Source organism: Anomaloglossus baeobatrachus, chromosome 1 (assembly GCF_048569485.1).
Source record: "Anomaloglossus baeobatrachus isolate aAnoBae1 chromosome 1, aAnoBae1.hap1, whole genome shotgun sequence".
NCBI classification, from domain to species: Eukaryota; Metazoa; Chordata; class Amphibia; order Anura; family Aromobatidae; genus Anomaloglossus; species Anomaloglossus baeobatrachus.
The window spans coordinates 796,073,086-796,088,714 of NC_134353.1; the positions used below are offsets into that span (position 1 = coordinate 796,073,086).

Consider the following 15,629-nt stretch of genomic DNA (forward strand, 5'->3'; position numbering starts at 1 on the left):
GGTGGTGATAGAAGCAAGGTGACTGACATCAGCGCTGCCCAATAGCTTTTTTTTTTTTACCTTCCTGAATGGAATCATCACAAGGAGTTGGATTGATGTCATTTACCTGGCTTCTACTGATCAGCCAGTGATGGTGTTTCATTTCAGGACGATTACAAAATCTGTTGGGAAGCGCTGTTGTCACTCACCCTGGTTCTATCACTGCACCCTGATGAGGTTGCGTTTCTAAGAAAGTGGCAGTGGTATCAAAAGCAGCGACTAAGGCAGCAGTGACAGAAGTGTGGTAGCTGCAACTAAAGATGCCGGAAGCTATAATCACTTCTCCATCACCCCCCTGAAACAGGAATTCCTTAGAGGACATCAGTAAAAGAAGGTGTGATATGTGACTTCAGTGCTGCGCTCCTGATGATCTCCTTTTTCTGGGTGTGTGATATACAGTGCTATGCAGACGTTTGAGCACCACTGGTCAAAATTACTGTTATTGTGAACAGTTAATCAAGTTGAAAATGAAATGATCTCTAAAAGGCATAAAGTTAAAAATGACACATTTCCTTCATATTTTAGGTAACAACAAAAAAAAAATATTTTCATCTTTAACATTTTGAAAACTACAAAAATGAAAATGGGCCAATGCAAAAGTTTGAACACCCTTGGAGATTTGTGTGCTCAGATAACTTTGACTATCTTTTCAGACCTTAATTAGCCTGTTAGGTTTGTGGCTTGTTCATGATCATAGTTAGGAAAGGGCAGGTGATGCAAATTTCACAGCTTTATAAAAACCCAGCTTCCTCTAACCTTGCGCAAATAAAACAACAGCCATGGGTTTTTCAAAGCAGCTGCCTAGCACTCTGAAAATCAAAATGGTGAAGGCCCACAAAGCAGAAGAAAACTAGAAGAAAATAGCAAAGCGTTTTCAAGTTGCCCTTTCCTCAGTTTGAAAAGTAATTCAGAAATGGCACTTACAGAAACAGTGGAGGTCAGGATAAGGTTTGGAAAACCAAGCAAAATTTCTGGGAGAGCTGCTCGTGGGATTGCTAGAGTGGCAAATCAGAACCTTCACTTCACTGCAAAAGTCCTTCAGGAAGATTTAGCCAACTCTGGAGTTGTGGTACATTGTTCTACTGTTCAGAGACACCTACAGAAAAATGGCCTTCATGGAAGAATCATCTGAAGAAAACCTCTCCTGCGTCCTAACCATAAAATATAGCATCAGAAGTATGCAAAATAACATCTAAACAAGACTGATGTATTTTGGAAACAAGTCGTGTTAACTGATAAATAGAACTCCTTGGCCACAATGATCAAACCAAATATTTGGGAAAAAAAGGAGACAGAATGTCATGACAAGACCATCTCGCCAACCATTAAGCATGGGGGTGGATTACTCATGCTTTGGGTTGTGTTCTATCCAATGGCACTGGGAACATTTCACGGGTAGAGGGAAGAATGGATTCAATTAAAGTTTAACAAATTCTTCAAGCAAACATAACACCATCTGTAAAAAAGCTAGAGTTGAAAAGAGGATGACTTCTACAAATGGATAAGGATCCTAAACACAATTCAAAATCCACATTAGCCTATGTCAAAAGGTACAAGCTGAAGGTTTTACAATGGCCCTCACAGTCCCCTGATCTGAACATCATTAGACCGCAAAAGAGCAGTGCATGCAAGAGGACCCAGGAATCTTACAGAACAAGAAGACTTTTCTAAGGAAGAAAGCATGAAAATCCCTCAAACAAGAATTGAAAGACTCTTGGCTGGCTACAAAAAACATTTACAAGCTTTGATACTTGCCAAAGGGGGTGCTGCAGGGTACTAACCATGCAGGGTACCCAATATTTTGCATTGGCCAACTTTATTTTTTGTTGTGAATTTAAAAATGTAAAATATATATTTTTTTTTTGTCTAAAATGCAGAGGATATGTGTTATCCTTAACTTTATGGCTTTTGCAGATAATTTCATCTTCAACTTAATTAATTGTTCAGAATATTAGTAAACTTGACCAGGGGTGCTCAAACTTTTGCATGCCACTGTATCCTGTGGAGTATAGGGATAACACTAGGGTGTTTTTTAATAAAGCAAACTAAAAAAGTTGTTAAAGCTGAAAGATAGATATTGGTAAAGGATATTACAGGTATTGGGACAACCCCTTTAAAAGGAACTAGTCAGGTGAAATATGCATGTAGAACCACAAGCAGTTCTGGGTGTATATTACTAATCCCTGCCTAACGCCTCTGTGGGCGTGCTAACATGCTAATGAATACGCAGCGTCACAGGATGATCTCACTCACCTTTACGCCGCAATCACTGCCTGATTAGGGATTTCGGCTCTGTGCGCATGACCCTGCAGTTTGGGTCATGCACACTATGAAGCCGGGTGTACGCGTCCAGGCTTCAAACTGAAGTAGTGCGCATGACCAAAACTCCGGGGTCATGCGCACTGAGCTGAAATCCCGCGTCGGACGCGATGGCAGCAGAGAGGTAAGATCATCCTGTGACACTGAGTATTCATTAGTATGTTAGCACACCCACAGGGGCGTACTTACATGCTAATGGGGGCGACTAGCCAGGAGAACTAACGCCCAGGGGACTAGTCCCCTCGCTCATTAGCATACGGTAAAAGATCTTTAGAAATACTTTTTCTAAAGATCTCTTTATCTATGCTAGTGTATACAGGGACAGTTAGGCAAGGATTAGCAATATGCACCCAGAACTGCTCGTGGTTCTGGGTGCATATTGCACCTGACAGGTTCCCTTTAACAAAAACATGATAAGGATCAAAGAAAGTACGGGAGAAAGAAAAAAGGAAAAAAAGAGAGAAGGAGCGTCAAAGGATGTAAAAAGCTGAAAAGAAGAAAAAAAAAGAAGGAAAGAAGGGAATGAAGAAAAGTAAAGAAGTTACAAGGTGAGAAGGAAAAAAAGAGGATGTCATGAAAGAGATAAGTGGGAGGAGAAAAAGGAAAGGATGGAAGTAGGAGACACTGTTAAAGAGATACACAGACAATGAGATAAACAGAGAAATATAAACGGAGATAGAGAAAAAGTTGAAGATAATGGCAGGGCAGTAGAAAATTTGCAAAAGGAAGATTAAAAAGAAGGAATAGATGGCAGTAGAATGACATCTGCAATATTTATGGTAAATAATTCTTTATTTTCCTCATTTATATATTTCTATTGTCAGCTATTATATTGCTCTCTAACATTCTGGAGTCTGCAGATATTTCAAACAGATGCTCGCGGGGGCTGTAAGTCAGATACTTTGTTGCTTGGTCATCCCTGTGTTGTACTTTGTACTGTCTTGCCTTGATGATTTTCTATGCCCTTCAGTATATGAGTGATGAAATCTGGAGCTCGGAGCTGTCTGCGGGTTGTTTGTAGATAGACATGTTGAGTGGTTTTACAGTCCAGAGAGTTTACAGGTTCTAAAGCAACTTGAATGACGGAGGAAATAAGATAAGGTTGTAATATGAAATGCAGATCTGGGACGTGTAAATATCTAGTGACACTTGGACAAGTATTATCTCCTTCTGCTTTTACCATCAACGCCTCTACCTCTCATCACACAGCCGTGTCTAGTAAACTTTATACCATGGGACAGTCTCTTCTCTTAATGCTTCATTCGTGGCTGACAATAACATTTCCTTGCTGTTTGATTTGTAAAGATTGACAATCAGTGTGCCTGAAACTATTTCCTATCCTGCATAGCTGGGATAAACTGAGTATAAAGTGTAAGGAGTTGCTCCCACAGCTGCCATGTGTCAGCTGCCAGTGAGCGATGTACGGGCACATTTCATGTGTTCAGTGGGTGGTGGCAATACTCCACATGGTCTCACACCTCATGTACTGTTTGACAGGTACATTGTTAATTTTTCTAAAATGCTAATTTTCTGAACTTATATCTGTGAAGAATGCTATAATAAAAGCACTAAACCTAAAGACTATAATACCTGCATATGCTGTTATAATAAAATGAAAACTGCCATAATATGAGATCAGACTAATTAGAATCTATCAATGGATTGCAGAAAAATGTCTATCCTCATTCAACATTTTATTCCGCTTCTGATATTTTTTACATGTCTTTAAATTAACCCGCTATTTTATAGGATTCTTTATATGATGAACACGGTACTTTGAATTTTGTTCTCGTTTGATAACAACTCTTTCGCAGTATTGATAAATGTATCTGTGTCAAATAGGTTAAAATACAATTTAACTTGAACTTTTTGCAAGACTTGGTTGGTAGAATTATTTTATATTGCTTGCTAAAGATTTAACCCTCTACCCAAAATAGTTGAAATGACTAAAAGATCCCATTCCCTTGCGCACAGTGCCAGTACAAACTATGGAACCTTTGGAAAGCCATCTTCGAATCATAGAATGGTTAAGTTGGAAGGGACCTCAAGGGACATCGGGTCAAACTCCCTGCAAGTGCAGGCTTTCCTAAATTATCCCAGCTATATGTTATGGTGCCTTACAATGGCTCCATAGAGCTCCACCATTTACAAGTATTGTTCCCTAGAACTCAGAACTTATATAAAGCTATAATATATATGTATCTATATATATAATTGCCTTATTCTGCCTGTCTGTCTGTCTTGCTCCAAAATTGTGTCGTTACAGTGACAACTGTCGGATTGGCCGCAGGTTTCGGCCTGGCCCCGCCCCCCCTTGGATTGGCCGCTCGCCTCGGCCTGGCCCCGCCCCCCAAATAGATTGGCCGCTCGCCTCGGCCCTCCACAAGCATCGCCCGCTCCAGCGTACACCGGCTCCCGGTACACATGTGCAGGGAGCCGGCATACGCTGACGCCTCGACCGCTCGGTCCCGCCCCCGGCACACGTTGGCACGCTCGGCCCCGCCCCCAGCAGACATAACTTTGCGATGCTGGGATCGTGACGGAGCCGGTGTACGCTGGAAGCCATGATACACATCGGGTAACTATAGGAAGCGCTTCCCTTAGTTACCCGATGTGTATCATGGTTACCAGCGTACACCGGCTCCCGGTACACATGTGCAGGGAGCCGGCATACGCTGACGCCTCGCCCGCTCGGCCCCGCCCCTGGCACATGTTGGTAAGCTCGGCCCGGCCCCGGCGGCCCGCTTGGCCCCGCCCCCCGGCACACGTTGGCCCGCTCGGTCCCGCCTCCAGCACATGTTGGCCCGCTCGGCCCCGCCCCCGGCGACCCGCTCGGCCCCACACCCGGCGACCTGCTTGGCCCTGCCCCCGGTGGCCCGCTCGGCCCTGCACCCGGCACACGTTAGCCCGCTCGGCCCCGCCCCGGCACACGTTGGGCACACGTTGGGCACCTATACACCTCTCCCCCAGAACTACTCCTCCCATTATACTCCTCTTTCCCCAGGACCACTCCTCCCATTATACTCCTCTTTCCCCAGGACCACTCCTCCCATTATACTCCTCTTTCCCCAGGACTACTCCTCCTATTATAGTCCTCCTATTATACTCCTCTCTGAGTATAATAAGAGGACTATTATAGCATGGGAGATTGAGCACAATAGGGTGTGTGCAGCATGGAGGATGGAGCACGATGGGGGGTGTGCAGCATGGGAGATGGAGCACGATGGGGGGTGCGCAGCATGGGGGATGGAGCACGATAGGGTGTGCAGCATGGGGGATGGATCACGATGGGGGGTGTGCAGCATGGAGGATGGAGCACGATGGGGGGTGTGCAGCATGGGAGATGGAGCACAATGGGGGGGTGCGCAGCATGGGGGATGGAGCACGATGGGGGGTGGGGGATGGAGCACGATGGGGGGTGCGCAGCATGGAGGATGGAGCACGATGGGGGGTGTGCAGCATGGAGGATGGAGCACGATGGGGGGTGTGCAGCATGGGAGATGGAGCACAATGGGGGGGTGCGCAGCATGGGGGATGGAGCACGATGGGGGGTGGGGGATGGAGCACGATGGGGGGTGCGCAGCATGGAGGATGGAGCACGATGGGGGGTGTGCAGCATGGAGGATGGAGCACGATGGGGGGTGTGCAGCATGGGGGATGGAGCATGATGGGGGGTGCGCAGCATGGGGGATGGAGCACGATGGGGGGTGCGCAGCATGGGGGATGGAGCACGATGGGGGGTGCGCAGCATGTCGGATGGAGCATGATGGGGGGTGCGCAGCATGGGGGATGGAGCACGATGGGGGGTGTGCAGCATGGGGGATGGAGCACGATGGGGGGTGCGCAGCATGGGGGATGGAGCACGATGGGGGGTGCGCAGCATGGGGGATGGAGCACGATGGGGGGTGCGCAACATGGGGGATGGAGCACAATAGGGGGTGCGCAGCATGGGGGATGGAGCACGATGGGGGGCGCGCAGCATGGGGGATGGAGCACAATGGGGGGTGCGGAGCATGGGGGATGGAGCACAATGGGGGGTGCACAGCATGGGGGATGGAGCACGATGGGGATGCGCAGCATGGGGGAAGGAGCACGATGGGGGTGCACAGAATGGGGGATGGAGCACGATGGGGATGCGCAGCATGGGGGAAGGAGCACGATGGGGGGTGTGCAGCATGGGGGATGGAGCACGATGGGGGTGCACACCTCACCCCAAAACACACACACGCCGCCACACGCGCACAACACACCACACACACACTGGGAACCACAAACACCGCCCTACACAGACACCCACACACACACAGACAACGCCGCACACACACACAACACCCAAACACCGCGGCATACACAAATATACGCACATACCGCGCAACACACACACATTGCACAAAACATTCCTCCCCCCAAAACACACACACGCACCCCACAGCCACACCCACACAAACCGCGCAACACACACAGCACCACACATACACAATGCTGCAGACACACAGCGCTCCACAAACGCAACACACAACACTGCTCTCACACCCCCCCCACACTCAGACAACACCCAGAACATTTACAGTGCCCTACACAAACACTTGGCAACTACACACAACAACATCTATATCTATACCAAAAATCATACATTAACTACACAATACGTAAATTCTAGAATACCTGATGCGTTAGAATTGGGCCACCTTCTAGTATATATATATATATATATATATATATATATATATATATATATATATATAGTATATATACACGACCGTATTTTAATTTGTGGTCTGAGTTTGTTGAAGGAAAACATCGGAGCCCACTCAGACCAATGCTATTGAAGAGGCAGAGTACATTTACAATTTTTTCCTTGGACCATGTGGTTCGAGGAGAAAGATCACATCAAGCACGATTTGCGTCTGTAAATCAGATCGCACTCAGCGATTCAAGTCTATGAGATGACATCCGAGTGGAGTCTGGTTTTCACGAACAGACAGGATGGAGAAAATGGAGAATTATTTTAAAATTCTTCTCCACATCCAAGAAAAAGAAAGGATCCTTTTTTGATCAAACACTGATCAAACTCAGTTCAAAGTCTGATTAGTATAATCGGAAACAAAACCATGAAAAATTCCTATTTTAAAATATCAATCTTTATTAGTCAATTTCTAAAAAAACTGTCAGTGCAGTCAAGAGAGGAATAGCCACTTAAAAGTGGTTGGGCGGGTGTATAGGGGGGAAGACACGTGCGCCAGATGTCGATGTTGAGGATATAGGCAGGGGAGGGAGGGGGCCTGTACCAGCCCTATGAGTTTCCCCTACCTACTAGTATAATCGGACCATTTTCTCGGATGGAAAAAAACATGGTAATGTGAGGACGTTTTCTTGAAGCAGCTGGTGTTATGCTGCTGGAGCTTAGCTGTTGCAGTGCTACCTTTTGGATTCTAGTCAGCTGCAGCCTTGGTGTCTGGCTACAGCAGGGAAGACTGTTTGTTTATCATTTTGTCTATGTCCCCCTGTTTGTCCTCCTTCCCCTAAGTGCCGTTACCATAGTAATGACGTCTAGCATACTTACCGGCCTTAGCATTATTCAGAGAGAGTGGAGGTACAATAAGGGACTAGGCACGTGATGGTGACGAGGGGTAGAACTCATATAGGGATGTTGGGGGAGCGCAGGGACAAGACACAGGTTAGTGTCAGGAGGTGACCCATACCCTGTTCCCTATCATCAGGGTCCTCGTCTCCTTTACCATCCCCGTTGACTGACATGTATTTTGCTGTGTGCCAGACAGTCGTTGGTCTATGTGCATCTGTCACGCTATGTGTCGGACAAACATGACAACTCAATGGAGCAATAGCACTCCATGGAAGGTGTTCAGCTCACACGACTAGTGCATTACAGATTTCATTAAACTGTTTTATGAATGCTGAATCTTAAGACAAACTCGATATTAACAACAGATTTAGAAACATGAAAATGATGCCAAGAAAATGTTAATGGCCTTAGCCTCAAACATTTCCCCACTAAAATGCTGCTATAGCTTGGCAAAACTCGTGGTTCTTGCTCAAAAAGACCAGTTCTCCATCTCCATATCAATGTCCTAAGAAATATTATGAAAAGTGGTTGTTTAAGCTGTAATCTATAGGAGCCATAAGATACTCATACAACTATAAAACACTATAAATACCATGCCTACAAAAGAGAACATAACATGCCATGTCCCATGAGCCATATGGTTATTTTCAGAGCTCTTCAGCAATTTGATGCCATGCGTTAAAACAGCTATACGGGAAAAGAGAACAACCAATCTCATTCATCAATGTTTCATCAATGTTCACAGAAGTTCAAGAAAAGTCATAGCGATTAAATGTCTTCTTACCATAATTCCTGTGAGTAAGCACACTCCTTTTCCACAGTACGTGTTTGGTACCATGTCACCATATCCAATTGATAGAAAAGTGATTGAAATTAACCACATTGCTCCGAGAAAGTTACTAGTGACATCCTGTTGGTCATGATATCTGCAAGAAGTAGAAAACAGACAAATGAATACAAGTTCCTTATAGTCACTGCCATTAAGGTATTGATCACTTCAAGGACGAGTCAACCTTACTGTCACTGCTACAGTCAATGATTGGGCTGCAATAGTAATTCATCGAAATGACATATTATTGATGGAACAGCTTAAATAACCAATGGGGGACCGAAGAACTGTTCAGTATGTACAAGTTCCGAGCGACAGGAAATTCAAAAAGGTAATTACTACTGATTTTGTAAGGCCTCATTTAGATGTTGGTTATTTTTCTTCTACACAAAAGAAAAAGACAGATTTTCATCTGAGATTTTAATCATTGTTTCATCAGATTTATAGTAAGCAAAAAAAAAAAATAAAAATGTAGAGTTTCATAAAGGGAATCTGTCCGTTGGCTTTTGCCATGTAAACTGAGAGCACCATAATGTAAGAGCAGAGTCCCTGATTACAGTAATGTGTCACTTACTGGGCTGTGTTCTCTGTTTCAGTACAATTAGCGTTTAATCAGCAAGAGAGTATCATGACAAAACAATTTGGCATGTGCAGGGGAGTCCAACCATGCCCCACAGCACTGATTAACAGATCTCTGTCACTATACAATGTACACAGAAAGCTGTGGTGTGCTCGGGTTATACACAGCTCCAGAACTGGGCTCTGCTAGATCTGCAGGAGCGAAAACGGTGACTCTATGATAACCACTGCACACAGTATACTAAGTGATAGATCACTAAAATCAGGGGCTCTCGTGGTGCTGTCAGATGACATAGCAAAAATCTGCTAATAGATTCGATTTAAAGGAGTTGTCCGACATAAACTCAAAATTTTTTGTTAAGCTAATCTGTGCTGTATTGTCATATAAAACACCCCTACATTGTTATTTTTTGTTTTCTAACTTTTGTTCCTCTTGAATTCACCCTTTATTCTCTGCAGCTTCTTTTTTACATTCAGCTCCAGCAAACATGACCACTTCCTGTGCAAAACCTCAGTCAGAGCTGGCACCGCCCACCCCAGTGTCCAACCTCGCCCCCTGCACACACATTCCCTGTCAGTATTGAGCCTCAGCACTGACCTGTTATCACTACAGCATTGCAAATAACAGCCCCACATCGGGCTCTGCACCGCACACATATGGCTCTGCACCGCACACGCACACATATGGCTCTGCACCGCACACATATGGCTCTGCACCGCACACATATGGCTCTGCACCGCACACATATGGCTCTGCACCGCACACGCACACATATGGCTCTGCACCGCACACATATGGCTCTGCACCACACACGCACACATATGGCTCTGCACCGCACACATATGGCTCTGCACCGCACACATATGGCTCTGCACTGCACACATATGGCTCTGCACCGCACACGCACACATATGGCTCTACACCGCACACATATGGCTCTGCACCGCACACGCACACATATGGCTCTGCACCGCACGTGCACACATATGTCTCTGCACCGCACGTGCACACATATGTCTCTGCACCACACGCGCACACATATGGCTCTGCACCGCACACATATGGCTCTGCACCGCACGTGCACACATATGGCTCTGCACCGCACGCGCACACATATGGCTCTGCACCGCACGCGCACACATATGGCTCTGCACCGCACGCATATGGCTCTGCACCGCACGTGCACACATGTGGCTCTGCACCGCACGCGCACACATATGGCTCTGTACCGCACGCGCACATATGGCTCTGCACGGCACGCGCACACATATGGCTCTGCACCGCACACATATGGCTCTGCACCGCACGTGCACACATATGGCTCTGCACCGCACGCGCACAGACATGGCTCTGCACCGCACACAGACAGGGCTCTGCACCGACCCCCCCCATCCCCCATCCCCAATCCCCATAGGGAACACATGTAGGGAGTGCATACTCACCAGTCCTCGGTCCCCGCCGCTCCTGCACGTTCGCGCGCTGTCTGTGCTCTGGCCATATCAGCACAGTAGTAACATCACCGCTGTGCTGAAGAGAGCACAGACTGCACGGGCAGTGATGAGAAGCAGCGCTCCTTCTCATCAGCACTTTCAAATGTACTGGCATCTGTTATCTGTGATGCCGGTACATTTGAATGTGCGATCCTGAGCAGGGGGCCCGGTGCTGGAGCTGACACCACGGCAGCCGCCGCCAGGCCCCTCTCCCAGGTCACGGACCCCACAGCAGTACAGGGGGAGGTTGCGGGGAGAGTAAGGGGTGCGGGGGAATGTGTGGGAGGGTGCAGGGAAGGGGGCGGGGACTCCACGTACTGTACCTGCCCAGCAGGAAGGCGACATGCTGTTCCAGATTTGCATGTCAACATGGCCCTGCCCATGTTGACATGAAATGACCGGAAGCAGCAAAATCGCGGCAGGAGCGGTCACATGACCACTCTGAGCCGGGGGAGAGGGGCTGACAGCAGGGCAGGTAAGTGGTCTCTATCTACTTACCTGTCCCAATGTAGCCCAATAGGGTAATAAAAAAAAAAAGTCAAAAGAAGCCGGATAACCCATTTAAGCTTTTATTAAGCTGTAAGGGAAAAACAGCACAAAGGCCTTTTTCACACATCAGTTTTTTGCCATCAGTCACGATCCGTTGAATTTTGAAAAAAAAAACGGATCCGTTGTTTTCTCATCGACTTGTATTAGCGACGGATGGCCTCATGTTTCATCCATCGTTAGATGGATCCATCAAAAATTGTTTGTCCGTCGGACGGAGACGACGTCCACAGTAACGTTTTTTGTGTATGTTGAAAAAACGGACAGCGACGGATCCGTGGCCGTCCGTCATTTGGTGGCATGGAAGCCTATGGGCGCAGGATCCATCGTCAACCGTCAAATGACGTAATTGCTGATGGATTCCGTTTTTTTTTTACTGAGCATGCTCCAATTATTATTTAGCCCCCGGCTAGATCCGTCGAAAAACGCATCCGTCGGTCAGTTTAGCCACAATCTGCGACGGATCAGTCGATCCGTGGAGAAAACGGATTGTGACTGATGGCAAAAAAATGATGTGTGAAAGGGGCCTAAGATGCAACTAGGATGCCATCAGCGTGCTTTTTGAGTTTTTCACAAACCCATAGCCTTGAATAAGTGAGTTTGATGCATGACTAGGATAAAAAAATGACTATTTCTATTTGCAGAAAACTTGGTCTCCAAAGAACATGAACAAGTGAACAGCCAGATAGACCAGATTGGTTACATGTCCTATCTGTGCAAAATATGGATAGAAGAATAAGGAAAAAAAAAAGACATATTCTGGTGATTTTAATTATTTTTTTAAAGTTAAAAATGTAAACTTTCTAGATATAAAACAAATAGTATACTTATTAATGAGAGAACTTTAGAATGGAGACACACATGACAACTAGAGATGAGGGGACTCGTGGAAGTTCAGGTTCTGATGGTCCAGTTAAACTTCTTTTAAATTTCCCTTTTGGACCCAGACTTGACCTGAACTTCAATTAAAGTCACTGATAGGCAGTTCGGGTCTTCGCCCACATGCAGATCACTTCCAGGGAAGAGAGGCCGGGTTTTTTAAAAAAAAAATTTCTTGCTACACACTACATCTGATCATGCTGTTGTTACTCCAGTGTTGTAACCGTATTGCATAATGTAACAACAGTGCACTAATTTTTGTCTGTTATTAAATACTAAATGGTAGCCCGATTCTAACGCATCAGGTATTCTAGAATTTATTGTGTAGTTAATGTATGATTTTTGTTATATTTATATATATATATATATATATATATATATATATATATAAATATATATGTACAGTTAGGTCCAGAAATATTTGGACAGTGACACAATTTTTGCGAGTTGGGCTCTGCATGCCACCACATTGGATTTGAAATGAAACCTCTACAACAGAATTCAAGTGCAGATTGTAACGTTTAATTTGAAGGTTTGAACAAAAATATCTGATAGAAATTGTAGGAATTGTACACATTTCTTTACAAACACTCCACATTTTAGGAGGTCAAAAGTAATTGGACAAATAAACCAAACCCAAACAAAATATTTTTATTTTCAATATTTTGTTGCGAATCCTTTGGAGGCAATCACTGCCTTAAGTCTGGAACCCATGGACATCACCAAACGCTGGGTTTCCTCCTTCTTAATGCTTTGCCAGGCCTTTACAGCTGCAGCCTTCAGGTCTTGCTTGTTTGTGGGTCTTTCATTCTTAAGTCTGGATTTGAGCAAGTGAGATGCATGCTCAATTGGGTTAAGATCTGGTGATTGACTTGGCCATTGCAGAATGTTCCACTTTTTTGCACTCATGAACTCCTGGGTAGCTTTGGCTGTATGCTTGGGGTCATTGTCCATCTGTACTATGAAGCGCCGTCCGATCAACTTTGCGGCATTTGGCTGAATCTGGGCTGAAAGTATATCCCGGTACACTTCAGAATTCATCCGGCTACTCTTGTCTGCTGTTATGTCATCAATAAACACAAGTGACCCAGTGCCATTGAAAGCTATGCATGCCCATGCCATCACGTTGCCTCCACCATGTTTTACAGAGGATGTGGTGTGCCTTGGATCATGTGCCGTTCCCTTTCTTCTCCAATTTCTTTCCATCATTCTGGTACAGGTTGATCTTTGTCTCATCTGTCCATAGAATACTTTTCCAGAACTGAGCTGGCTTCATGAGGTGTTTTTCAGCAAATTTAACTCTGGCCTGTCTATTTTTGGAATTGATGAATGGTTTGCATCTAGATGTGAACCCTAAGTATTTACTTTCATGGAGTCTTCTCTTTACTGTTGACTTAGAGACAGATACACCTACTTCACTGAGAGTGTTCTGGACTTCAGTTGATGTTGTGAACGGGTTCTTCTTCACCAAAGAAAGTATGCGGCGATCATCCACCACTGTTGTCATCCGTGGACGCCCAGGCCTTTTTGAGTTCCCAAGCTCACCAGTCAATTCCTTTTTTCTCAGAATGTACCCGACTGTTGATTTTGCTACTCCAAGCATGTCTGCTATCTCTCTGATGGATTTTTTCTTTTTTTTCAGCCTCAGGATGTTCCGCTTCACCTCAATTGAGAGTTCCTTAGACCGCATGTTGTCTGGTCACAGCAACAGCTTCCAAATGCAAAACCACACACCTGTAATCAACCCCAGACCTTTTAACTACTTCATTGATTACAGGTTAACGAGGGAGACGCCTTCAGAGTTAATTGCAGCCCTTAGAGTCCCTTGTCCAATTACTTTTGGTCCCTTTAAAAAGAGGAGGCTATGCATTACAGAGCTATGATTCCTAAACCCTTTCTCCGATTTGGATGTGAAAACTCTCATATTGCAGCTGGGAGTGTGCACTTTCAGCCCATATTATATATATATAATTGTATTTCTGAACATGTTTTTGTAAACAGCTAAAATAACAAAACTTGTGTTACTGTCCAAAAATTTCTGGACCTAACTGTATATATATATATATATATATATATGTTGTTGTGTGTAGTTGCCAAGTGTTTGTCTAGGGCGCTGTAAATGTTCTGGGTATTGTCTGGGTATGGTGGTGTGTGAGAGCGGTGTTGTTTGTGTGTTGCGTTGTGTGTGTTGCGTTGTTTGTGGAGAGCTGGGTGTCTGCAGCGTTGTCTGTCTGTGGTGCTGCGTGTGTTGCATGGTTTGTGTGGGTGGGGTGCGTGTGTGTGTTTTGGGGGAGGCATGTTTTGTGCAGTGTGTGTGTGTTGTGCGGTGTTTGCGTATATTTGTGTTTGCCGCGGTGTTTGTTTGTTGAGTGTTGTGTGTGTGCGGCTTTGTCTGTGTGTGTGGGTGTCTGCGTATGGTGGTGTTTGTGGTTCCCAGTGTGTGTGTGGTGTGTTGTGCGGTGCGTGTGTGGCGGTGTGTATCTGTGTTTTGGGGGGAGGTGTGCACTCCCATCGTGCTTCATCCCCATGCTGCGCACCCCCCATCGTGCTCCATCCCCCATGCTGCGCACCCCCTATAGTGCTCCATCCCCCATGCTGCGCACCCCCATCATGCTCCATCCCCTATGCTGCGCAACCCCCATCGTGCTTCATCCCCCAATGCTGCACACCCCCCATCGTGCTTCATCCCCCCATGCTGCGCACCCCACAGAGAGGAGTCTAATAGGATGACTATAATAGGAGGAGTATAATAGGAGGAGTAGTCCTGGGGAGAGAGGAGTAAAATAGAAGGAGTAGTCCTGTGGGGAGAGGAATATAATAGGAGTAGTAGTCTTGGGGGGAGAGGAGTATAATAGGAGGAGTAGTCTTGGGGGGAGAGGAGTATAATAGGAGGAGTAGTCCTGGGGGGAGAGGAGGATAATAGGGGGAGTAGTCCTGGGGGAAGAGGATAATAGGAGGAGTAGTCCTGGGGGGAGAGGAGTATAATAGGAGGAGTAGTCCTGGGGAGAGAGGAGTATAATAGGAGTAGTCCTGGGGAGAGAGGAGTATAATAGAAGGAGTAGTCCTGGGGGGAGAGGAGTATAATAGGAGAGGTAGTCCTGAGGGGAGAGGAGTATAATAGGAGGAGTAGTCCTGGGGAGAGAGGAGTATAATAGGAGGAGTAGTCCTGGGGAGAGAGGAGTATAATAGGAGGAGTAGTCCTGGGGAGAGAGGAGTAAAATAGAAAGAGTAGTCCTGGGGGGAGAGGAATATAATAGGAGTAGTAGTCTTGGGGGGAGAGGAGTATAATACGAGGAGTAGTCCTGGGGAGAGAGGAGTATAATAGGAGGAGTAGTCCTGGAACTGAGGAGTGTAATGGGAGGA

General features: G+C 45.9%; 1 protein-coding gene across 1 annotated transcript in view; it reads right to left on the reverse strand.

Annotated features, from left to right (window-relative positions):
* Nucleotides 1-15,629, reverse strand: part of KCNN2 (potassium calcium-activated channel subfamily N member 2) — a 264,003-nt gene that overhangs the window by 72,500 nt on the left and 175,874 nt on the right. The window contains exon 4 of the mRNA XM_075324999.1: nt 8,727-8,868. Within this exon, the coding sequence (XP_075181114.1) occupies nt 8,727-8,868 (142 nt within the window). The remainder of the gene's footprint in view (nt 1-8,726; nt 8,869-15,629) is intronic.